At 55.3% G+C, this 25,037-nt stretch overlaps 1 protein-coding gene across 1 annotated transcript; it reads right to left on the bottom strand.

The window, feature by feature from the left end:
- Positions 1-416: 416 nt before the first annotated feature.
- LOC123620271 (myosin-6) lies at positions 417-24,622 on the bottom strand. Its single transcript, XM_045525365.1, has 38 exons — positions 24,545-24,622; positions 23,987-24,199; positions 22,619-22,762; positions 22,220-22,376; positions 22,099-22,126; positions 21,741-21,852; positions 21,346-21,438; positions 20,606-20,669; positions 20,278-20,376; positions 19,653-19,756; positions 19,422-19,560; positions 17,835-18,103; positions 17,364-17,534; positions 15,872-16,181; positions 15,145-15,215; positions 14,770-14,857; positions 14,565-14,682; positions 14,299-14,422; positions 13,882-14,018; positions 12,374-12,629; positions 11,972-12,214; positions 11,660-11,836; positions 11,244-11,389; positions 10,904-10,994; positions 8,444-8,833; positions 8,002-8,128; positions 7,792-7,910; positions 7,254-7,450; positions 6,547-6,730; positions 6,175-6,340; positions 5,958-6,082; positions 4,761-5,069; positions 4,310-4,513; positions 3,295-3,420; positions 2,813-3,088; positions 1,618-1,713; positions 843-977; positions 417-496 (listed from the first exon to the last, which is right to left on the bottom strand). The coding sequence occupies exons 2-38, from the start codon at positions 24,185-24,187 to the stop codon at positions 473-475; spliced, it is 5,820 nt and encodes a 1,939-aa protein (XP_045381321.1). The 5' UTR covers positions 24,188-24,199; positions 24,545-24,622; the 3' UTR covers positions 417-472.
- Between the last annotated feature and the right edge of the window lie 415 nt (positions 24,623-25,037).

Raw genomic sequence — 25,037 nt, 5'->3', positions numbered from 1 at the left:
CCAGCTCCAAGCCCCTCCAGGCATCAGTGGGAAATTCGTTTTGGAAAGGGTGGGTATCCAAGGACACCTATAACCTCTACAGCCTGAGAGGTGGGAGGTTGGCTTCAGCTTTAGCAACAAAATTCTACCTCCCATGATCTAGAACTGGCTCACCATTTTAGTGCCTTTGTTTTCTCCACTTTTGAAATTTCTCCCCCTCCTCCCTTGTGTGGTTAACTGAGCAGAACTGGGACCCATGGCTGTGCCACCTCAGGCAGGACCCTTCACTTCCCTGGGCCTTGGTTTTCCTTCTCTACAGATGTGGGGTGTTCCAGCTGCTGCATCTGACACAGGCTCTGGGGCCTCTCTCTTCTCGGGCCACCAACACTCCTGCCCCAGGATGGACAGCTGGCAGGAAGGACAGAGTGGCTCAGGCAGAGGCTGGCATTCATATTTATTATATGTTACCAAGGGTGAGGTTTCGGAGGCGGCGTCACTCCTCGTCGTGCATTTTTTGCTGAGAAGGGAATAAGATGTGTGAGCGGACAGCTCGCACGAGGGAGGAAGAGTGTGGGGAGGAATCCCGAGGGCCCCCAGGGAGATGCCTTTGGAGGGAGAGTTTAGGGTTCTGGGGATCTTGGGGTCCCATGTTAGGGGTGCTTGTGGCTTAGGAGGTAGGACTGGGGCTTTTTGGAGAGGGGGCTGGTTTGAGCAGGAGGGTGGATTCCCAGGTTACGGGTGCTGTGGGACCCTTGGGGGGGTCCCCCCACATATAGAACAAGGAGTGCCCACCCTGAGGGGCACTCATGCTAGGGGGCATGCTGACGTGGGGGTGACCAGCAGAGCCCAGGGGAGGGACCCACCTTGGCGCCGATATCGCGGCTCTTGGCCCGCAGCTTGTTGACCTGGGACTCGGCAATGTCCGCCCGCTCCTCCGCCTCATCCAGCTCGTGCTGCACCTTGCGGAACTTGGACAGGTTGGTGTTGGCCTGCTCCTCCTGTGGGGTGGGAGGATGGGAGGGTGAGGGGAGAGGGGCTGTGAGGGTGGGGTCCAGCTCTCTGTCCCTGAGCCACTTGCTCCTCACCCGTGGTCCTGTAACAGCCTTCCCAAGGGCAGCCTGCACCTGGCACCCTCCTCAAACTTGTCCAGCACTTGGAATCCTTCCCGGCCATCCACTGCCAAGATGAATCCCGTGCTGCCTGGTCTGGGCCCCCTCAGAATCCAGTCTCACTGCACCTGCCCCACCATGACTCACAGAGACACTCCCAACCCCGGGTTCCTGTGTAGGCGTGCTCGTCAACACCTCATGTCCACCCAGATGTTTTCCCCACTGCCCTGTGCCTTCCAGGAGGAGTCGGGTCCCCGTCCAGGCCACCTTCTGGCCTTCAGCCCTGGCTGCTGCATGGCCTGCATTCGCATCTACACTGCCTCCTCTTGGGCTGATGGTGTATGAATTATAAGCAGCTCGTGGACAGGTGTGTTAACTCAGAGTGCCTGACACAGCTTTGAGCACACCAGATGAGTATAATAAATGCTTGAGAATTAACATTTATAGCAAACCCTTTGTCCAGGCCCTGCTGTGGGGGACACTCATTGGTTTTCACACATAGTGGGCATGTTTATGAAAGAGAACTCACCGCCTCCTCAGCCTGGCGCTTGTAGGCCTTGACTTTCAGCTGCAGCTTGTCCACCAGCTCCTGCAGCCGCAGCAGGTTCTTCTTATCTTCCTCCGTCTGGGGTGGACGGGTGGAAGAAACCAGTTTTGGGAGAGGAGCAAGTGCAGTCACCTTTCCCTCCCCCATGGTTCCACTCTTCTCCCCACACCTGGCTGCCGCTCCCTCCAATGGCTCAGGTCAAAGAGGTGGTGGGGAAGATTCCATTTCTGACTCTACTTATAGGTCAAAGGGGCAAGGCAAGGTTCTCAGTCAGGGATCCAGGAAGCAATGAGGGCTTCTGTTGTAAGGCTGGGAGCGGGGAGAGGGGCCCAGATCCCAGTGGAATGTGGAGGCACCAGGTCTGTTCCAGCTCCAATCTGGTGGAGAAACTCCAACCTGGAGCAAAATACGTGCTCTTGGCCAGTGGTTCTGGAGTGACCAGGAGAGGAATAATGAGGAATGCAGAAAGAAGGGGGTATTGTCATAATCCAGATTATCCTAATCTATTATAGCTCAGTATTCTAACATATCGTACTGGGCCAGAATTCAGGCAGGAGGATCACTGGCTCTGATGTTACTCGATCATTCCTGTCTCCAAATCATTGCATGTGCTAGGATGCCATTTCCACTTTTTGTCTGCAATAAACATGGGGTTCTACATCCGCAATTTCTTTCCTGTGCCTCTGGTGTCCATCTGTCAAATGCACTGATGACTTTATCTCCTCTGTCTTTCCTTCCCAGGCACACTAAAAATAATAAGCCAAGGGCAAAAGCTCTGAGCTATGCTGATGGAGGTCTGAGAACATTCTGGCAGACGTTCCATGGAAAATATCTCAGTCTTTTCCCATCAACTGACTCTTACCCCTAAAGTGCCACAGTGTCCCTCCCTGTCAGGCTGGTAGAAGGTGAAAAGACTCTTTGGACTGTTCTGAAGCTTTCATGGTAGCACTTGGAGTTATTAAAAAGCCTGGAGAAAGGCCGGTTAAAAGAGCTCTCAGGAAGTAGAAGTAGATTCTCCATTTGCTAGAAAAATGTATGGACTCAAGCCAAAGCGACTGCAGAGAATGGGAAAGATTAATCTACAGATAGCATCTCAAGGAGCAGGTGGCAGGAGGGCTTCGGGGCATTCCTGGAAGGTGGTGCAGCAGGGCCCTGTGTGGGGCCAGAGAAGCTGCACCTGGTAGGTCAGCTCCTTGATGCGCCGCTCGCTCTTCCTCATGCCCTTGACCGACTCCACGTTGCGCTTCTGCTCCGCTTCCAGCTCGCTCTCCAGCTCCCGCACCCGCGCCTCCAGCTTCTGCAGCTGCTTCTTGCCGCCCTTGAGGGCGATCTGCTCGGCCTCATCCAGCCGGTGCTGCAGGTCCTTAATGGTCTGCTCCATGTTCTTCTTCATGCGCTCCAGGTGGGCGCTCGTGTCCTGCTCCTTCTTCAGCTCCTCTGCCATCATGGCGGCCTGTGCACAGGGCAGAAGTATCACGGAACAAGGGCCCACCCTGGCCTCTTTCCCCGAAAGGTCTCCTCTCTTCCATCTGTGTGTTTCTTCCCTCAGGCCCTCAAACCTACAGAACTGCGAAGTCAACTTGGTGTCACAGCACAGTGGCCTTGCCCGGACGCAGGGCCTCATTTGTGTCTTTAGGGGAGGGGTGGGTGGTCACTCACATCCGTGATGGCCTTCTTGGCCTTCTCCTCAGCGTTCCTGCACTCCTGCACGGCCTCCTCCACCTCTGACTGGAGCTGGGTCAGATCTGACTCCATCTTCTTCTTCTGGTTGATGAGGCTGGTGTTCTAGACATGGGGAGAGAAAGCCATCACATATATACTGTGCTTTGTTATTTGATTCCACACCTTTATCCAGAGGGAACGAAAGGTGGTCATTTTTTTAAAATAACAAGCACTGCTTTTAGGATATTCCTTGTTTTGCACCTGCTTTCCCTTTTCCTATGAAATGGATATGTTCTGGATATTAGGTCTACAATTACTCAGCTCTGACAAAAGACTTCAAATAGCAAAAGGTCTACACTTCTACTCCTGAGCTCTTTAGTAACATGGTTTATGTCAGAGCATGGCAATATTCCAAGGAAAATGGAAACGTTTTTATTAGGACAATATTCTGGAAATGACTTTAGGTATAACAAGAATGTGGTGGGGTAAGGAAGAGGGGACAAGGTCAGAGGATGATGTCATTCCCATACATACTGGATTACAGAACAAAACTCCACCAGGCACTACAATAGGTGGGCACAAAAACTCATTGCAGAGTAAAACTGAAAGTACTATGGATGGGATTGCAGAAAAATGGTGTTCTATCCAGAGTTTGGTTTGCAAGAAATACAGTTATGCTTCTTTAAACTCCCAAACTCTCATCTTTACAGAGCAAGCTGGAGGTAGCCTTTTAGATCAAGGATATCAAATAACAGCATGCTTTCTATTTCTCCCAGATTTGTGGCGTTGGCAGGCATCACCAATCAATCATGTCACTCTTAGCTTTTAAGTCTAGACCTCTTTCTCAAGACAGTGGTTCTGGCAGCCACTACTAACAGATGAGAGTTGGCCCAAGAGATGATATGATTTGTAACCCTGGATAGACATGCTCACTTAGAACATCTGGTTTTTACAAATGTCCTGGGCTCTGACACTGAGCAGGTTTCCACATGGCATCCCCAGGGCCCCTCACCTGGGAGTGCAGCAGCTGCACCCGCTCACTGGTCTCGATCAGCTCCTGCTCAGCCAGCTTCCGAGACCGCTCCGTCTGCTCCACCACGGCACGCAGCTCCTCCAGCTCAGCCTGCAGCAGGTTGTTGCGCCGCTCCACGATGGCGATGTTCTCCTTCAGGTCGTCATTGGCACGGACCGCATCATCCAGCTGGATCTGGGTGTCCTGAGGACCAGGAGAAGGGGCATGAGGTAGGGAGCTGGCCTCGCTGCCCTTCCCAAGGCTGTTAGGTGGAAGTGGCCTCAGTGGAGAGCCCATTGCGGTGGCTCAGGAGGGGCCCTCACAGGTCTCTGCAATGACCCAGGGGCAGAGGGCTCTGGCACCTGCAACGGGACACCACCACTTCACTAGGCCACATGGGGCCAGTCCCCTCTGGGTGAGGTGACCGCCTGCTTTCAAGGTCTCCGTGTACCTTCAGCAAGCTCTGGAGGCTCTTGACTTGCTTCTGGGCCTCGGCAGCCATGCGGTTGGCATGGCTGAGCTGGATCTCCATCTCATTGAGGTCGCCTTCCATCTTCTTCTTCACCCGCAGGGCCTCGTTGCGGCTTCGCGTCTCCGCGTCCAGGGAGGTCTGCAGCGAGTCCACCACCCGCAGGTGGTTGCGCTTGGCCTGCTCCATCTCCTCATCCTTCTCTGCCAGCTTGCGCTCGATCTCTGCCTTGATCTGGTTGAACTCCAGCTGGGCCCGGAGGATCTTGCCCTCCTCATGCTCCAGGGAGGCCTGGAGGGGTGGGGAGAGGGGGTCAGGGCAGACAGGGCACAGGACAGGGTGTAGGAGGGAGGCTGGGAGGATGCAGGGTGTCAGCCAGGACCATAGCCCTGAGAAAAAGAGGTGGGAAGAAATGGGGAGGTGGGACCTGCACCCCATGCCCACCAAGGTGCTGTAGGGGAGGCAGTGCCAGACTCTCTGGGCTTCCTTTGTCAAGGAGTGTTTGGACCGTCTAGCACTAACATTGCCTGAGTTCTTGACTCATCTAAAACATTATAGAAAAAGGAAAGAATTTTATAACCACAAATTCAAAATTTTATGTTTGTTTCCCAGGCCTCTCACCCTTCAGTGAGAAAATTTAGAAGCTAAAAAACTCAGAGCTATGCCCAGGTGCTTAAAAATGAATAATAGCAATAGCTAACATGTATTAAATGCTTAAGTGTGTTACCTCATTTAATCTTCATAATAATCATGCATAAAATCTTATGAGGTATGTAAAATAAATCCCATTTCACAGATGATAAAACTGAGGCAGAGAGAGTTGAAGGATCTTGCCCAGTGACACATCAGAGGTCCGCAAGCTGAGTTTGAAACTCAAGTCTGTTTGACTCTGGAGGCCACGCTCCTACCCATTGTCTGAGGAGTTATTATAAGGGCCAGATTCCAACTTTGAAAACCTGGTGGGGGAACAAAAGCCTTCTGGCCTATGATCAGACTGTGACATTTTCCTTTTTGCAGACCTTGGCTTTGGAGGTAGTCATGGGTAGTGGGTAGATGACCTTGGATGACAAAGAATACAGAACTAATAGATTTTGTCTTGGGGTGGGGACCATGCCCAGGTGAGGGAGGGGTGAGAGACAGTGGCAGACTTTGGAGGAGCAGGGAGCACCAGGCTCTCACCTCGGCCTCCTCCAGGGCTGACTGCAGCTCTAGCTTCTCTGCCTCCAGCTGCTTACGGACCTTCTCCAGCTCGTGCACATTCTTTCCTCCTTCTCCCAGCTGCTCGGTCAGGTCCGAGATTTCCTCTGGGGATCAGAGGGCCAGAAGCTCAAAGCCTGTCCCAACATGGGCCTCCCTGCCACCAGCCCCTCCCCAGCCTCTCAGGCCCCCAGCGCACCCTGAAGGTTCTTGTTCTCCCGCTTGAAGGTCTCCAGGTGCTCCAGGGACTCCTCATAGGCGTTCTTGAGCTTGAAGAGCTCAGTGCTGAGGGAGCGCGCCTCCTTCTGCGAGGACTCCAGCTCTGACTGCGACTCTTCGTACTTCTGCTTCCACTCGGCCAGGATCTGCCCGGGGACGGGCACAGGGATGAGGCTCACTGTGCAGCAACCCCCAGCCCCCAGCCTCAGCCCCACCACCCGGGGATGTCCCAGGCCACCCCGTGCCCCCGGGGCTCAGGCCTCCTCCCTCGTCTCCAAGCAGGATGGCTCTGGCCTCACACTGAGGTCCCCCACCAGCCCCGCACACTGGCTGTGGCCCCCCCACAGCCCACCTTGTCAAAGTTCCTCTGCTTCTTGTCCAGGGCTGCAGCGGCGGCGTTGGAGCGCTCCACGTCCACCATCAGGTCCTCGATCTCGTTCTGCAGCCGGTGCTTGGTCTTCTCCAGCGACGAGCACTTGGCGTTGACGGCCTCCACGGCCTCCTCGGCGTCCTGGAGCCGCTGCGCCAGCTTCTTCCTGCCAGGGCAGGTGGGGTGTGTGTGTGACTCTACTTGGCAGCAGTGGGGCCTTGGGTCGACCTTCCCTCCACCGACTGCCAACGAGGAGGAAGCACCCCCTGCCCACAGCTCCTTGGCATGCCGGAAGCCCAGCCTTGAGGGAGCCACCGCGACCGGTCCTAGAACAGAGTCCCCCAGCACCGGTTGCCCAGGCATCCTCCCTACATGCGGTGGCATCTGGGTGTCAGTGTCCCCTGCTCCTCCACACCAGGCTGATCGACGGTAGCTCCTCTGACCAACAAGCTTTTTGCTCGTCTTATACGTGAGCATCAGGTATAACCCGGGCCAAAAGCTCGCCCGTCATAGGAAGTGGGTCAGGGCCAGAAAGGGTTCACAGAGTGCAGGATCCAGGCTTTCTTTCACCACTTCTGTGGCCACCAAGTCTCTCCCACCTCCTTCCCATGACAACTCTGCCTGTCCCCACCCTAGGTCCTCTCTCTCCTTCCTCTCTGAGGATCAGGATGGGCCTGTCTGGAGCTCACTTGGCCTCCTCGAGCTCCTCAGTCCGCTGGATGGCATCCGTCTCGTACTTGGTCCTCCACTGGGCCACCTCCGAGTTGGCCTTGGACAGGACGCGCTGCAGCTCGGCCTTGGCCTCCGTCTCCTCCTCGTACTGCTCCCGCAGCAGGTCACAGTCATGCCGGGCCGACTGCAGTGCGTGGGCCAGGGCGTTCTTCGCCTGGGGGGAGGCGGGCACCAGAAGGTAGGAGGGAATCCCTGCCCCCTCCATTCTCTGGATCCTTCTCACATCTATTTACTTCAACCAAGCCCAGCCTCACACAGCGTGAGGGCTGATGGCATCTCAGCATCTTTGAGTAACTTCCCAGTTTGCCCACTCCCCCCGCTTACAAATAAGGGAAGAGGCATTAAATGACTTTTTGGTGTGGCTTAGCTGCAGGGTAGAAGAAACTAGATTAGAAGGTCTTCCGTTAGTGGCCTCTCTCCAGCTCTAGGCTGCCATGGAGGTTAACTGTTCTGGGGCTGCCCTCGAGCCTGGCCTGCTGCCCATGGTGGCCTCACCTTGCCCTCCTCCTCCAGCTGCCTCTTGAGGTCCTCTAGCTGCTGGGTGTAGGACAGCTTCCCTCGGGTCAGCTGGGAGATCAGCGCCTCCTTCTCCTCCAGTTGCCGGGCCAGCTCTCCTGGAGGTGGAATGAGGGGCTTGTGGGCCCTGGAAGGGGCAAGTAATGCCCTACTCCAGACAGTCAGGGCAGGCAGGTTGAGGGCACCCACCGTTCTCGGTCTGCAGCTTGGCTTGCTGGGTGGTGAAGTCATTGAGGGAGCGTTGAGCCTCATCCAGCTTCATGCGGTACTCGTTGGCCTGGTCCTCCAGCGTCCGAGACATCTTCTCCAGGTTTGCCTTCAGGCAGCAAGGGACACGGAAGGGTGAGTGTGGGAGGGGAGGTGTGGACCAGAGGAAGGAAGAGAGGGGCTGAGGTGTGGAGGGCATAGAGGGCAGGACGGTGATGGGGCAGGGCAGGAGGGCACAATCTGAGGAGGGATTTGGAGACAAATGTGAGTGAGGGTGAGGAGTGGGCAGTGTAGAGAGGAAGCGAGACCAAGGGCTGATGAAGGCAGTGAGAAGGACAAGGGAGATGGCAGGTAGAGAGAGAAGGTGGAAGGACAGCACAGCTGTCTGGAGGAAGAAGGTGAGGTAAGGCTGAGCAGCGCCCACCTTGGCCTTGATGATCTGCTCCATGTTGGAGGTGACGTCGTCCAGCTCCAGCTTGAACTCGCTCTTCTCCTTCTCCAGCTTCTGCTTCACCCGCTGCAGGTTGTCGATCTGCTCGCCCAGCTCGGCCACACTGTCCGCGTGCTTCTTGCGCAGGGCCGCGGCCGTGGCCTCGTGCTGCAGCGTGGCCTCCTCCAGGTCCCGCCGCATCTTCTGGAACTCGGCCTCGCGCTTCTTGTTCATCTCGATCTGCACGGACGTGGCCCCGCCGGCCTCCTCCAGCCGCTCGCTGATCTCCTCCAGCTCCCGGGACAGGTCTGAGCGCAGCTTCTCCACCTTGGCCCTGGCGGTACGCTCGGCTTCCAGCTCCTCCTCCAGCTCCTCGATGCGTGCCTGGGCCAGACACAGAGGGCTCGGACCCACCGCCTGGACCCCTCCACCAGAGCCCCCACCCCAGGGCTCTAAAAGGCTCCCAAGGACTCAGGTCTCTCTTGAGCAGTGGTTCTCAACTAGGGTCAATTCTACAGCCCAGGGAACAGTTGGCAAAGTCTGGAGATATTTTTGATAGTCATGACTTGGTGGGGGGGGGGGTTGCTACTGGTATCTCATGGGTACAGGCCAGGGATGCTGCTAAACATTCTCTAATGCACAGGCCATCAGTAGGAATTTGGTAGAAGCCAAACTTTCAAGGAATTTCCTGAGGGCTTCCCAGACCCAGTCTGAGCATCTGCAGCCCTGAATCCTGAGAATCTGGGTCCACAGGAGGATCCTGAGATCCTGCGCAATCATGAATCTCTAAGTGTGCACAGATTCACTAGGCTCTGCTCTGCTATCCATAAGACAGGAAAGTAGGTGCTTGTATTTTAAAAATATTTGCAACAATATGCCTTGAAACAATCAATTCTTTTGTAATTTTCCAAGTTAACCACAAAGTTCAATCAACCACATTCTTCATTCTCCAGGGCTTGCCTTATTTAGGCCCAGGACTGAGTTTCAGCTTTATTGCTCTCTTGCAGGTGAGTGCTAGCAGGGTGCTCTCTTCTTTATCATGCTTCTATCTCATATTTCTGGCCTTAACCTTGGTCTTAACTAAATTGGGAAAATGTCTCATCTACCATTTTGATCTGTTGTCTGGCTAGCCAAGAGCAAAGGGGAGGATTGGTGGGACTCCTTTCATCTGGGGTTACAGACAGCTTTAACGGACAGTGCCTGGGTGGTCCTGGCAGCTGGACAGAGAGGGCCACCATGCCTCTGCTCCCAGGATGGAGAAGGTGGGACTTGTATGCCACCTTCAGCTGGAAGAGGGAGGAGCCACAGCCCATTGCCAAGACCTGGTAAAGATAACAGTACTGTGGTTCTGAGTCCAAGAGGCCAGAGAAGTTGCCCAGATCTAGGGTAGAAGAACCTTGGGATAACCCAATAGTCTAGCTAAAACCCAGAGGGGGCATCCAAGAAGACAGGAGGTCAAATTATTACTGACGGCAGGCCCTCGGCAGCCCCAGAGGAGTAGAACTGTGTTCACATGTTACCAGCAGCCTGAGCCATGGGCTCCAAGTACTGAGGGGAGACTAGCTCTTTTACTGGCTACAGTATGACCAGAAAATGAGAGGACAAAGTTCTGCCTCAGTAGCTGAATGCTTGTTACCCTTGGGGTCACTATGTCCAGATCTGCCCATGTAGCTTCTGCAGCTATAAAATGGGGGTGAGAGTAATTGCCTTACTTCCAGGGCTCCTATGACAAACCTGAGACTAAAAGCAGTTAGAGTTTGAGGTACACTAATTGTAAGAGAGACTGTGGCTGTTCATTTAATGTTGTCCTGCAGAGGGAATGAGAAGGAATTGGGGGAGTATACCTAAATGACATTTATATAGAATTTTCTAGTTGACAAAGTGGTTTCATATACATTATTGCCTCTGGTCCTGTAAGGCAGGTATTGTCAGTCCCATTTTACAGATGAGAAGGGAATCTGAGGATTGGGGAGAGTAAGTGACTTGCTCGAGGTTGTAGGAGTTGATTCCCATCGTGGGTGCCCTATGGGGACTTAGCCCGGGTGAGTGGCTGGGGTTAGTACCAGGAAGGACATGAACAGAGCAGCCCATAGGAAGGTGATCCATGAGTGGTCACCACTATACAGAGAGGAGAATTACCAAAGGGAGGGTTAGAGGAGAATGGAGCCCCATCATTTGTCCCAGAGCAGAAAGTCCATGAGGCAGAGCATGTCTCAGGAAGAGAAGCCCTTCTAGTGGGTATGATTACCCCCCCCCAAATAGTTTTGCTAAAATAACACATTCTTGCTCTACTAGGGGAAGGCTGTTGTTCCCGGGAGCCTGTGAATCGGGGGTGGTTGGGTCTATGGGAATGCATGGAGTTCCAGATACTCTCCAGAACCCTGAGCAGCTCCATAGCCTCAGCCACCTCACGGCCACTGAGTTCCCCCTTGGCTGCTCTGGGAAGAAAGTTACCTGGTTTTCCTTTAGTTTCTTCTGCAGCTGAAGGGCCAGTGCCTGCTCATCTTCAATCTTACTGTTCTGCTGATTAATGTCAAACTCCTTCCTGGAGGAGAAGGGTGGGGGTTGTGGGTGACAGGTGGTCCTTCTTCCTCTGGGCACATTCTCTTCTTTTGCCTTAGCATGCCAGAGCCAGCTCCCTCCCCCTGGCCCAGAGAGTGAAGGGGGAGGGCTGTGGTTCCCTCATTCCCAATATGCCCAAGGCAACCGTGGCCACTGGGGGCACAGCACCCGGTGCTCTTTCCACCAGGCCAGACACCTTCATTAGCCTCTCCCGGCCACCATGGGCTCCTACTTCTTGAGCTTTTCTTCCAGCTGCAGCTTGTCATTCTCCAGGTCCATGATGCTCTCCTGGGTCAGCTTCAGGTCACCCTCCAGCTTCCTCTTTGCTCGCTCCAGGTCCATGCGCACTTTCTTCTCCTGTTCCAGGGACCCTTCCAGCTGACGGAGAGAAGAAAATGAGTGAAGTGTAGAAAACATGGAATCCACAGTGCACGCTCTTCTGCTGCCTTCTTAACTCGAAGTCCAGTGGGATTGGAAGTCAAACCAGCAGAGAAATCCTGCGACTGTAAATGATTCAGGAACACAGCCTAGTGAGAAACTGAAGAGAGCAAAAAAGCTCCAGGGGCCGTAAAAGTTAGTTCTAGAGACCAGGACCAATGGTGTTGCCTGCAAAACCTTGAGAGAGGAAGCATGGTTCCTACTACTCACATCATCCAACTGCTGCTCCAGCTTGACCTTAGACTTGGTCAGGCTGTTGACCTTGTCCTCTTCAGCCTGAAGGTCATCCAGGGCCTGCTGGTGGGCCTCTTGCAGAGCTTTCTTCTCCTTGGTCAGCTTGGCGATGATCTCGTCCAGCCCAGCCATCTCCTCTGTCAGGTTCTTCACCTGTGACCAAGAACCCCACCCCCTTTAGGGTCAGAGGTCATCATCCTGGAGACCTTCATGTCAAGGACCAGGACCACACTCTGGTCTGGGAGTCCTGGGGAGACCTGGGCTGGAGCCAGAGGGAGCTGCCCTCACCTTGTTCTCTGTTGCGTGCTTCTCCTTCTCCACCTTGGCCAGTGTCAGCTCCAGGTCATCAATGTCCTTTTTGAGCTCAGAGCACTCATCTTCCAGCTTGCGCTTCTTGGCAGTGAGCTCGGCGTTCATCTCCTCTTCGTCCTCCAGCCTCTCGTTCATCTCCTTCACCTTGGCCTCCAGCTGGATCTTGTTCTTGATCAGCTGGTCGCAGCGCTCCTCAGCATCAGCCAGGTTGTCTTGTTCCTGGAAGAAGAGGACACGGAGGAAGCTGATGATTAAAGAGAGGAGAGACTCAGCATCTTAAAGAGAGTGGGCGCTCCTAGACACTCAGTCCCTGATTATGAAGGACTATAATCTAGGGGAGGGGAGGGGAGAGCTGAAGAAATAATCACATGGCCTCACCGCCTGCACTTGGAGCTGCAGGTCGTTCTTCTCCTGCAGCAGGGACACCATTTTCTCCTCCAGCTCCTTGCGGCGAGCCTCAGACTTCTCCAGCGACTCTTTAATGCGCCCGAATTCCTCTTTCATGTTGGCCATCTCCTTCTCTGTCTCTGCACTCTTTAGCAATGGCTTGATCTTGAAGTAGAGCTTCATCCAGGGCCAATTCTTGACCCCCATGAAGGCCCGAATGTTCCACTGGATTACCAGCAGGGCATCCCTGACAAGGAAACATGGTGGCAGGGAGGGACACTATGTTAGAGCACTTCACAATCATGGGCCCAACTGCACTTGGCTTCCCCCATCTAAGCAAGTTTGTAGGCACTAGGAGTCCCGTCTTGTAACCTTACTCCTTGCATATACTCCCACCCCCAATATCACTACACTGAACATGGAGTTGTTCAATAGGTATTTATTAATTAACCAATGAAAGGAATGTTTATATCTTCCCTACTGGGGTGTTAGTAGTAATGGAAGCTACCAGTTATAGACTGTTTACCATGTTCAGTGTTTCTATTCTCATAAGAACCTCACTATGTTAAAAATTATGTAGTGTTTTACATATAGGAATATCTATAATATATATGTACTTTATGAAGCATGAAAACAAAATGGCTATCCATGAACTTACCACCCCAAACAAAAGCACCAGTCATTGGATCTACCTGTGGCTCCTCCCTGGACCCTTCCCTGGTCCCCCCACTGGAAGCAGCCACTACTCTGAATCTTGTTTTTCCTTTCTTTACTTTTTTGAATAAAAAACTTTAACCGTATATGTATGTATCTTTAAAAATGTATTGGTGGTTTTAATTATTATACTCTGAAGTTTATGAAAATTGCATCATATTGTATGTATCCTTCTGTGATTTGCTTTTGTTCACTCAACAATATGCTTTTAAGGTTCAGACATAGGAGCTGTGGTTCACTCTTTTTCATTGCTGTGTAATATTCCACTGAATGACTATAATACTATTTATCTGTTCTCCTGTGAATGGAAATTTGGGTTGTTTCCAGATCTTTGCTATTATGACCAACACTGCTATGAAGATTCTTTTTCATTTCAAGGTGCACACATGTAGGAGTTTCTCTGTGGGAATGCACTCAGGGGCAAAACTGAAAAGTATACAGTTGTTCAACTTTAACAGATAATGATAAATTGTTTTTTAAAGAGGTTGCACTAATTTACACACTTGTAAGCAAGTGTGGTCAGACCTCTTAATTTTTGTCAATCTAGTGTTTTTTTAAATGGTATCTCATTGGAGTCTTAACTTGTATTCTCCTATAGGGAATTTTCTTTTTTATTTTTTTAAAAAAGAGTTCAAAATGGATCCAGAGTGGCAAAGTAACTTGCCCAGGCCAGCTAGTCAGTGGTGGAGCCTGGATCTGGAGCCAGGTCTTCTGACTCTCAGTAGTTGGTGCTGCTTGTTTGCTCTCACATCTCTGCAGCAACTCTCCCTTCCCTCCTGCCTCACCTGCGTTCCACGATCTTCTTGAACTCGATGCGCATGAGCTGGCCCCGAGACTGGGCCTGGATGCGCGTGATGATGCGGCTCAGTCTCTCATCCCGCATCTCCTCCAGTAGCCCCAGCAGCCCCGCCTTGAAGAACACCTGCAGGGAAGTGTGCGCTGGGCCTGGGCTGCTAGGCAGGGGTGGGGCGGGGCATGGTGGGAAGGGTGACTACTAGGACAGGCTTGGAGGGAGGAGGTGCACAGCAGCGGGAGCTGGGGTGACAGGAGTGGTGCTGGATGTCCCACTGGGAGGGGTAGCACGGGGAGGCGGGGCAGAGATGTTGCCAAGCTGACTGGTGAAAGGAAAGGAGTCATGAGGTGAGGAGTCAAGGGACAAGAGATGTCTTCCTCTAACTGATTTGTCTGCTTCCTGTGCTCACCTTGGTGTGGCCGAACTTGTACTGGTTGTGGTCAATATCCAGGGAGCCCAGCAGCTTCTCTGCCCCCTTCCTGCTGTCAATGAACTGCCCTTCGGGGATGGCCGCTGGGTTCAGGATGCGATACCTGGGGAGCGAAGTGCCGGAGTCACCCACGCTCTGCACTGATCCCTGCCCGCAGAATGCCAGGGCCACCGGCAGACGCCCTTTCCCTTCACGGCAGCCCAGCTGCTCCTGTTCCCTGAGCTCTGGGGAAGCCCCATACCCACCTCTGCCGGAAGTCCCCGTAGAGGATGCGGTTGGGGAAGCCCTTCCTGCAGATGCGGATGCCCTCCAGCACGCCGTTGCAGCGCAGCTGGTGCATGACCAGGGGGTTGTCCATCACCCCTGCGGCGAGAGGGGAGGGCAGCAGTCGGCCTTAGGGCAAGTGATGCCAGGCATCCTCCCCAGACTGTGGCCTTCCCCCTGGCTCACCTGGAGCCTTCCGCTCGTTGGGGATGATGCAGCGCACAAAGTGAGGATGGGTGGTCCTCAGGTTGGTCATCAGCTTGTTCAGGTTCTCCTGGGAGTGGATGAAGGTGGGGAGTTAGGGGCCACAAGGACCATCCCTTAGGTCCCTGAGCCCTGGGTCCCAGCCACCCTGTCACCAGAACAATCAAAGGGCCAGGGGCTTGACACATAGTTTATGATGTGAGTTCAGGTTTGTGTGGAAGCTACATACCAGAAAGCCCCACATAGCTCTGGCCTCTTTCCTCCCCAGACTCCGAGCATCAGGACACGGCGGTGCAGCCAAGAGGCCCGAGCCAGGCCTGCCCCACAGGTGCCCTGGCTGCTCTGGGCCCTGCTTACCCGGTGGAGAGCTGACACTGTCTGGAAGGATGAGCCCTTTTTCTTGCCTCCTTTGCTTTTACCGCTATCCGCTAAAAACAAGAGAAGGAACAATGACCAAGAGCTTGAAAGCAGAGAAGCCTTCAGGCAGAGGCAGGGCTCCGCTGCTCAGTAGCTGTGTGACTTCAGGCAAGCTATTCTCCAAGTCAGTCTCAGTTTTCCATGAGGATGACAGCACTAATAGAAGTTGTAAAGAGCATTAGATAAGATCAAGATGTGAGGCAGCTCACCAATGCCTGCCGTGGAGCAGGCACTGAAATAACGCTAGTGCCCCATCCCTCCCTCTTCCGGCCTCACCTTTCATTCTTATATCTTTCCCCTTTCTACTTTTCTCCTCATACTTTATCCTCTTCATTTTAACCCACACCCTTCTCTTCCTTCTCTGGATTGGAGGCTCATTTGTTCAGTGGTCCTCTTCACATTTACTGAGGACTCCTGCATGCACTGCTCCACGCTGGGCACGCTCCGGTGGGGCGGGCGCCACTCTCACCGACCTCCAGTTGCTCACAGTCTTGAGGAAACACCACCATCCGCAACACAAGGTGGAAAGTGGCAGGTACAGAGGGACTGCTGTGGGCTGGCTCCCGGGCTCCCTCTGCTTCTGGAGTCACGTGCTTTGAAGCAGCAGGACCCTGACCCCTCGTGCCTCCAGAAGTCCCCTGGCCCAGTGTAGGGGCTGCCCCCTTACCACTATCGGCAGAAGCATAGGTCGAGAAGAGCGTGGCCATGAGCTTGAGGGAGGACTTCTGGTACAAGCCCACCACCGTCTCGTTGAGAGGGTCCTTGTTCTTTTCCAGCCAGCCCAGGATGTTGTAGTCCACAGTGCCAGCATAGTGCACCAAGGAGAAGTGGGCTTCCGGCTTCCCCTTGATATTTCGTGGCTTCTGGAAGTTGCTGGACTTGCCCAGGTGGTTGTCATACAGCTTGGCCTTGAAGGTCATGTCGGTGGCCTTGGGGAACATGCACTCCTCCTCCAGGATGGACATGATGCCCATGGGCTGAGGGCAGGGTGAGAGGTAGAGACAGAGTCACTGAGTGCACTCCCAGGCTCCCAGAGTCCCACACCCTGACAGACAAAAGACTCTACAGCCCAGTACTGCTGGCCGCGCTGGTACCTCTTAAGCCCAGATAGGAAGCCCATCTTCCTGAAATCAACCTCAATCCAATTACATTCAGGTCTGGCCTCTTTCTGCCCCAGTGGACCCAACAAAGAGCTATGCACTCCTAATCACCCCTTGAGGCCCCCACAGCCTCACAACACAGCCCCTTCCTCCCAATGGCTCTCTGTCCCAGAGACACCAGGGCAGGGACGGATGTGTCAGAGGCACCAGACTGCAGGGGCAGGCCAGCTGCCTATCTGTGTGACTCTGGTAGCAATTTTCCAAAGGATGCTTAGAAGGACCCAGATTCTATACAATAATCTGCAGTTCAGAAACTGTGGTGGTTCTTGACTTTTCTTGGGGCAGGAATCCTTTTGAGAATTTGATGAAGCCAAAGACTGACTCTCCAGAACAACGCATGTACACATATATGCATACACATGAACAAGCCCACATGTATGCTTTTCTCCTGCACAGTTTTAGGTGATTCTGAGGCCTCTGAAAGATGAGAATCCGGGTTAAGAATCTTGGGATAATGACTCAGAGCCAGTGCGGAAGCTCCCAATTTCTGAAGGCAGTGGCTAGGGTGGGGTGAGGGTCTGTGCTGTGTTCGCAGAGCGAAGGCACACTGAGAGCAGCTCTGCCCTGGCACGGGGGAGCCTGCCACCAGTGCCCCTGTCCCTCCCAAGAAACACCTATAGACAGGCGGGGCTGGAGACTGGCTTATTTCTCAACACACAGCAAGATGAGAGGAAGCCAAACATCTCTAGTCTTAGCCTAGGATCTTTCCATGAATGATGCTTCTTCTCATGGGATGTCAAGGGGCCAAGGGTCCTCTCCTTCACTATATCTCACTCTTAAGACACTGAGAGGTGACCACCATACAGGGGCAAGGTCCTGGGGAAAGAAGGAAGGCGCTCGTCCTATGCCTGCCATGACTTCCCTGTGAGTAGAAGCTGAGCCTGGAGAGAGGCTTGGGATCCCGGGAACTCTAGTGTTTTGGGTGTATAGTGGCTGGGGTTGCCTCCTTGTCTGGGATGGCAGAGGTGGAGGACACAGGCAGTGGGGCAGAGGTGGCACCTTCTCGATGAGGTCGATGCAGGCCTGCAGGTCCATGCCGAAGTCGATGAACTCCCACTCGATGCCCTCCTTCTTGTACTCCTCCTGCTCCAGCACGAACATGTGGTGGTTGAAGAACTGCTGCAGCTTCTCGTTGGTGAAGTTGATGCAGAGCTGCTCAAAGCTGTTGAACTGCAGGGGAGTGAGGGGTGGGAGCAGGCAGGTAGGTGGGTGTCTGAGTGGCCACTGGGGTCGGCCCAGGGCTGAGCCCATGCACTGTGCCCGAGCCCAGCTGGGGTGCAGCTGGTCCCCTCCCAGGTCAGGGCAGCGAGGAGAGCTTCCCCTGGAGACAGGGACAATGACTGCCTCTGCCATCCCACACAGTCCCCACCACCTTCCCATGCTAACCCCTGGCTGGCACTCAGCAATGGCAGTTGAGGGTGCGAATGAGTGAGTGATGTTCTGCCCACTCCCAGGGCTCCCCTGACTCACGTCGAAGATCTCAAAGCCAGCGATGTCCAGGACTCCTATGAAGTACTGGCGTGGCTGCCTGGTCTCCAGGGTGGCGTTGATGCGCGTCACCATCCAGTTGAACATCTTCTCGTACACTGCCTTGGCCAGTGCCCCGATGGAGTAGTACACCTGCTGCACACTCTGCCCCTTGGTGACGTACTCATTGCCCACTTTCACCCGAGGGTGGCACAGACCCTTGAGCAGGTCGGCTGAGTTCAGCCCCATGAGGTAGGCAGACTTGTCAGCATCTGAATGAGAGGGAAAGGGGTGAGTGAGCGCTTTAATTGACCCTCCTTCCCTTAAAGAGGAGGAAGTGGAGGTCTGAAAGAGCACAGGCTTGCCCATGGTCACACAGCCAGCGTGTGCTGAGTCAGGCAGGAGCCCAGGCCCCTTTGTCTAGCCCACGGCCTCCAGCCACACTCATCTCCTCCCAGCTCTGTCTCTCTGTCCCGTCTCTGGGCTAGGCCTTTCACAGGCACTGGGTCCTACGTTCACTACAGCCCTTGCCCCTCCAGGGCAGGGATGTGGCTGATGGAGGCAGGTGTCCTCTGTTCCCTGTTTCCTGTGTTCTCCACCCCAGTATCTAGCCCCAGACTGGGCGTGCTCTGCTCTTAGTTCACATGTTGACCAATTTGACTGGCTGGGAAATCAAGGCTCCCAACGAGTGTGTTGTTCAGCACCCATCCCCCACTCCCAGCCATCCCGTTGTGCCATCCAACATGTGGATTTCTCTATTTAGAGGGGATTTATTTCGTGTAATTTCAAGAATTTTGTGATAACTGTTGACATGCTTTCGTGAAACCCAGCTGACATTTTGATCTGGACAGACTTGGAGAAAGGGTCTGTGAAGGTGGGCCAAGAGGAAAGTTCCCGGGCATCTGTCTAACACACTTCACGTCTCCACGTCTCCTTCTCCAAAGAGTCTCACAGCAGCCTCCAGAGGACTGAGGAGGAAACTGAGCCCAGAGGGGGTGACACACCAATGCCCTGAGCTGTGTCCTGACCCCTGGCCTGCTGCCTCCCAAATAGAACGTGGCATGAGCCTGTGAGGGGCTCACCCAAGGGCTGGGCAGGCAAACACCCCACACTAATGATGGCGATGTGCAGAGCTTGGGCTGTGCCTCCTGGGGCTGGGTGTGTCTTGGGCACAGGAGGAAAAGCCCCGAACTCACTTGTGGTTAGTGCAGCTGAGGTGGAGAAGTCCGTGGGACTGTGGGAGGACTCCCTGTCTGTCCACCTCTCCCACATCTCTGTCCCTCCCCACCCCTCTACTCCACACACCTCAGGTCCTCTGGGAGCCAGCCCAGCTGGGTTCTAACTGAAGAGGAAGCCTGGGGACAGGACCATATGGGATGGAGCAGAGCCTGCCCCTGGAAAAAGCCACCACTCTCTGACCACCTGCTTCTCATGTTTCTCCTGGTTTCCTTCCACTTTCTCCACTGTGGTAAAAACAGCCTTGTTGTCAACCTAATTCCTTAAGAACTGTTGAAAGGTACCACTGTAGGCCGCAGCGTGGGAAGCCCAGCACCCGGGGCCTCTCCAGCGCTGCCCGCCTGCCCCTCGCACCTTCGGTGCCGTCTGGCTCCGCCTGCTCCTCCCGCTGCTTCTGCTTGAACTTCATGTTTCCGTAGTGCATGATGGCGCCCGTCAGCTTGTAGACGCTGGCTTTCTCCTCTGGAGTGAAGCCCAGCACGTCGAAGGCACTCTGGGACACAGCAGAAAGCAAAGAGGGGGTTGCAGCAGTGGCCCTGGCACCCCCAGGGGCCCTTGTGTGGCCGCAGCAGTCTCCTCACTCACATCGGTGGCCATGAGCTCCTCAGAGTCATCGATGGAGGCCACGGACACCTCTCCCTGGGACACGAAGGCATAGTCGTAGGGGTTGTTGGTGACCAGCAGCATGTCTGTGCCAAGCGAGGGGCAGGGCAGGGGCCAGGGGGCGGGAAGAGGGCAAGGAAGGGACAGAGAGGGCCGGGAGGGGATGGGGCCGGGAGAAATGAGGTGGAGAGGGCAGGATGGAGAAGAAGAAAGTCAGTGAGGACCAAGGAGAAGGCCCAAGGAAAGTGAGAGAGTGGAAGCAGGGCCTGGGAGGGAGGACCGGAGGCCCCCCATGAAAAGGGAGAGGGAGGATGGTGGGGGAGGACAGGTGGGTGATGAGGGAAGGCGCGTGCCAAGGGAAGAGTGGAAGGAGGAGTGGAGGAGTGAGGTGCATGGGGGGTGAGAGCAGAGGCAGGCGGGGAAGGGAGAGCTGGCCCAGCTAACAAGGGAGGGAGAAGGTGGGAAGACAGAGGGAGGAGGAAGGGGAAGGGAGGAGGGGGAGAAGGGTGAGCAGGGAGGCGGGTAGAGTGAGGAGGGGGAGGGCCCTGCCGTGCACACAGGGAGGCTGTGGGGAGGGCGGCGGGGAGGGTGGGCAGGCTGGGCTCACCCAGCAGCTCTGGCTTCTTGTTGGACAGGATCTGGTAGAAGATGTGGTAGTTCCTCTCAGCCTTCAGCTGGAAGATCACCCGGGACTTCTCCAGCAGATCTGAGGTGGGGGGAGGGGGGAAGGCAGATGAGGAAGGAAAGAGAATAGAGCCAGCAAAAGGGTGGAGATGGTGGGGGGCGCTCCCACAGCACCATGGAGAGAGCCAGGGGAGAAGACGTGATTGAAAGAAAAAGGGTACTAAAGCCAAGAGGCCAAAGTGGACAAAGACAGGAGACAGAGGGAAAGATGAGAGAGGGCCCCCCCAACAACGGCCCCTGCGGGTACTCACAGGTCTCTATGTCTGCAGAAGCCAGCTTTCCAGTGGCTCCAAAGTGAATCCTGATGAATTTCCCCTGGGGGCAGATGGGACAGTGAGAGAAGGGACAGAATGGAATCTTGGCTCTCGACTCAGCCCACAATGCCCTGGATGGTTCTGGAAATACAAACCACCTGTTTGTGTTTCAGTTGCCTATCAGTGAAATGGGGAAAAGGATGCCCAGCCCCACGTCTCACCCAGGATCTCTGGATGGAAGCCGGGCCAGGCTAACACACACAGAACGCTTCCTCCTCGTGCCTCTACTGGCACGCACTCCTCCCGAGATGTGCAAGTGGATACCAGCACCGCTGTTCCACAGCTAAGGAACTGGGCTCCGAGAGCTGTGGGGACTTGCTGAGCAAGCGGAAATCAGGCCTTTGGCTCCAGAGCCTATGCTCTCTTCCCACTTCCAGTGTGCAAGAGCTTTGGAAATATTCATAAGAAAAATCTAAACTATGACCCAGATCAGCTGTTACTTGGCTGTGGAACAGCTGTGGTGACTCTGGGTCTCTTTCCTGGGATTCCCAGAACTCAGGGAGCCAGGCTGAGTTGGGAGGGTTTGGAGCGTGAGTGTGTGCGTGTGCATGCACGTGCACACACATTTGTTTATATCCCTAGACTAGATTCAGTACAATCAACTGGACACAGCAGAACAGCACCCGCTTTTCCTGCCAAGGCTGGATGCAGCCAGTGGGCAGTGCAGAGGCACTCACAAAACGGGAGGAGTTGTCGTTCCGGACGGTCTTGGCGTTGCCGAAGGCCTCCAGAGCGGGGTTGGCCTGGATGATCTGGTCCTCCAAGGTGCCCTGCAAAGGGAGCAGAGCGGAGGGTTCAGCTCCGTCCGCCTCCAGGCAGTGGTGGGATGGCAAGGAGGCTGCTCTGGCCCTGGGGCTGGGACTGGGGCTGGACGAACTACTGGTGGGTCTATGGCTCCAAAGGCCATGCACAGACCTCAGGGTGTGTGTCTCCTGCCAGGACAGTCTTCCACACTGCGCTGACCCTCTGGAGCCCTGTGTCCCCACTGCTCCACCAGGGAGGACAGGGTCAGGGTAACCTGGGTCAGCCTGTCCACCACGCCCACTCCCCACCCCCGTGGAGCCTGTGGCACCTTGTTTGCACTGGCGTTGTCCTTCTTGCCTCGGTCTCCTATGGCTGCGATGCTGGCAAAGTACTGGATGACACGCTTGGTGTTCACAGTCTTCCCTGCCCCAGATTCTCCACTGGGGGCCACAGGGACCAATCAGAACTCAGGGTTCCTTCTGGTCTCTACATAGAGCTCAGCACTGCTCGCTCCCCTTAAGCCCGGCCACCAGAGCCCAGCACCCGACAGGATTTGCCTGTCACCAGTCACCACTCTGGCACTCCTCTAATGAGAGCCCTGCACCTCTCCTCCCCACCTGCACCGCAGGTGTCAGCCTGGGTGCCCCCAGCCCACGCCCCTCTGTGTATGGTTGGCGCTTGCTCACGTGATGAGGATGGACTGGTTCTCCCGATCTGGAAGGGAAAAGAGGAGAGGCGATGGGTCAGGGCTGAGGGGCTGGTGGGTGTCGGGGTTGAGGGCCACAGGTCAGGGGCCGCCGAGCTCACCCGTCAGCATGTACTGATAAGCGTTGTCAGAGATGGAGAAGATGTGGGGTGGGGCCTCACTCCTCTTCTTGCCCCGGTAGGCGGCCACCACCTCGGCGTTGTATACCGGCAGCCACTTGTAGGGGTTGACGGTGACGCAGAACAGGCCCGAATAGGTCTGGAGGAGAAGACAAGGAGGTTGGTGGGGAGAGCCGGGGGTGGGCAGTGGTGGCAGGCAGGGGCATCCCTGGTCACTCCAGCTGGCTCTTCCCTTCCTGCAGCTGACCAGGGGCGAGGAGGTGGGAGATGGGATCTGGGTCCCTTGGGAGACTGCCCACCCCTCTCCTCGGGAGAGTGCCCCTGCACTACTTTGACCTCCATCCAGGACACGAATCCGTGCTGTGTGTAGGAGCCACTCACGTAGATCATCCAGGCCGCGTAGCGCTCCTTGAGGTTGTAGAGCACCGCAGGCTCATGGAGGAAGGTCAGCATGGCCATGTCCTCGATCTTGTCAAACTTGGGTGGGTTCTGCTGCAACACCTGGTCCTCCTTCACGGTCACCGTCTAAAGAGGGCGCATGGGCAGGAGGATGGGGGGAGCATACTCCCACCTTGACCCTTGCCAGCTGCACTTGCCAGCCTTGCCCACTGACCTCCACCCAGGCCACAGGCTGTGACTTGGCCTTGCTCCCCTACTCTTCCCTGACCAGTGCCCCAGCCCCACCCCATAGCTCCCCCTGGACACTCTCCCCGGGTAATTTACCTGCCCACTGTCACTCCCATCCTAGAGACTGTCCTAGGTCCCTTTCTCTTGTCAGGTCCCCAGACCCTGTGCCCATGATCATCACCCTTCACCCTTGTGTTTCAGGTGTCTAAGGGCAGACCTGGGGACCAGCGGCTCTCGGAGCTGTGCACACATGCCTTACGCAGTCTGCTGGGGGCAGTGCCGCAGGACGTCAATGGCTCAGGGCAAACCTTCACCCCTACTGCAAAAGCAGCTCACCCATCTCCCCTACGCTTCCTATCGGCCACTGTCAGTGGGGCTTGACTGGCATTGGTCAGTGTGCCATGCCCTGAACTCATTAGACCCTGCCAGCAGGCATCCCAGCACTTTGAATGGTGGAGGAAGCTGTGGCTCTAAATGACTGAATGAGTTGCCCGCACGGTGACTAGCTGGTGGCAGAGCTGGGATCAGAGTCAGAGCCCCAGTGGATCGTGGCCTGTTATTCCACATGGGTCTGTGAGGCACACAGCTCTGAGCGGCTGGTGACCAGTGGCAATTCTCAGGGCTGGTGTGAGGGAGCCAGGGACCAGGGGCTTCTGAGTGCCTCACCAGCCCCGGGACTGGGCACTGAGCTCCAATGTTTCTGCCCTTGGTGTTCATCTAGGTGTAAGAGTTTGCTCTTGGTTTGGGTGAAGGGAATTTGAGCGAGTGGACCCCTGGAGGAAACTGAGGCAAAGAGAGAGAGGATACAGTGCAAGAAGGGGAGCTTCATTTAATGCATGTCTGTACCCTCTTTATCGACAACACTCCTCTGAAGAGGAAAACAGCTGAGGTCCTCCCTCAGCATCCTCTCTGGCAAGGGGCGCACATCCCTGAGTGGCACCTGTTGCACCTGCTCAGGCCCATCTGAGAAGGATCAGGCCCTGGGCTCGACGGAGCACGTCCTGGCCTTCGCAGTGGCCTTGGCTTTTCTCCAGGCCTCTCGGCTCCCACTGCAAGCTGCCCCTCCCCAAACCTCCCCCCCAAACCCTCCCTCCTCCTGCCCTGCCACTGTGCCCCACACACCTTGCCATTTTCAGTTTCAGCAGTGACCTTGCCCCCCTCCCGGGACACAATCTTGGCTCTAACAAACTCTTCCTTGTCGTCAGGCACGAAGCACTCAGTGCGGATGTCAAAGGGCCGGGTCTGGGCCTCCAGACGCTCCTTCTCTGACTTGCGGAGGTACTGGGCTGCCGCCCCAAAGTCAGCCATCTGGGCGTCGGTCATCGTGTCGCTCCTCTGGGACAGAGACAGGAGGGCTCTGTCACTCCTGAGGTGGGCCCAGGCTCTGCATCCCCTCTCCCTGTCCTCCTCCTCCCACAGGTCCTGCGGTCTCCTCCCACCGCCCTGCGGGAGGCACCAGCCTGAGTGCATTCTCCCCTCCTCGGGGTTCTGCCTCCCCTGCCCCTGGGCGATGCTGAAGGAGGATCTCTGTGAGGGGTTTGCATGCGGCCACGCTGGCTGGGCTTTGCTAAGGCGAGGCGCTGAGTGCTCAGGGGAGGGACAGCAGCCTCTGGTCCAGCAACCTGGCTCCTGGGAGAAGCATGCCCTGCCCTCTGCAGAGAAAGCTGGAGCGGTTCTCACCTGGTTATCTCCTCACGGAGAATCCTGAAGAATCTGGACCAGGGGTGGAGCAAGGAGCCCCAGAGGCGCAGCCTGGCAGGGAGAATAGACAGCGCCATGGAGAACAACAAGGCTGAGCCCAGAAGGCCGCGGGCAGGACAGACCAAGGCAGGGGGTCAGGGAGAGACGCAGAGAGGCAGAAAAGCAACGGTGCTGTGTTAGCAGAAGGATGAGGCACGGGGTGTGGAAACAGAGTTAGGAGCAGAGACAGGCAGGGGGATTAGAACACAGCCTAGAGGGAAGGGCCAGGGAGAGAGAGAGACAAAGTAGCATGAGAGGACAGGTATTGTCAAAGACCAAGAGGCAAAATAAAGCCAGGAGAAAGGGACGGCAGCCATCCAAAGGAGGGAGAAGATGGAGACAGCACGTAGAAGACACAGAATGGCGCAGGGAAAGAAACGGAGAGTCCAAGAAGAAAAGAGATTTCCAGTGTTTCCCAGTGGCACCTCCCTCT

The sequence above is a fragment of the Lemur catta genome, chromosome 1 (assembly GCF_020740605.2).
Source record: "Lemur catta isolate mLemCat1 chromosome 1, mLemCat1.pri, whole genome shotgun sequence".
NCBI lineage: Eukaryota > Metazoa > Chordata > Mammalia > Primates > Lemuridae > Lemur > Lemur catta.
Note: the sequence above shows the minus strand (reverse complement) of the source record. Positions and strands in the feature narration are given on the sequence as shown.

What these genes read in the sequence shown, in the direction of transcription:
- LOC123620271 (XM_045525365.1), bottom strand. Translation starts at nt 24,187, where the DNA reads ATGACCGACGCCCAGATGGCTGACTTTGGGGCGGCAGCCCAGTACCTC. An exon ending in CAGCCCTGGAGGAGGCCGAG is followed by an intron (nt 5,070 to 5,957) that starts GTGAGAGCCTGG and finishes CCACCCCTCCAG; the next exon opens with GCCTCCCTGGAGCATGAGGA. An exon ending in TCAAGGAGCTGACCTACCAG is followed by an intron (nt 1,714 to 2,812) that starts GTGCAGCTTCTC and finishes CGTCCACCCCAG; the next exon opens with ACGGAGGAAGATAAGAAGAA.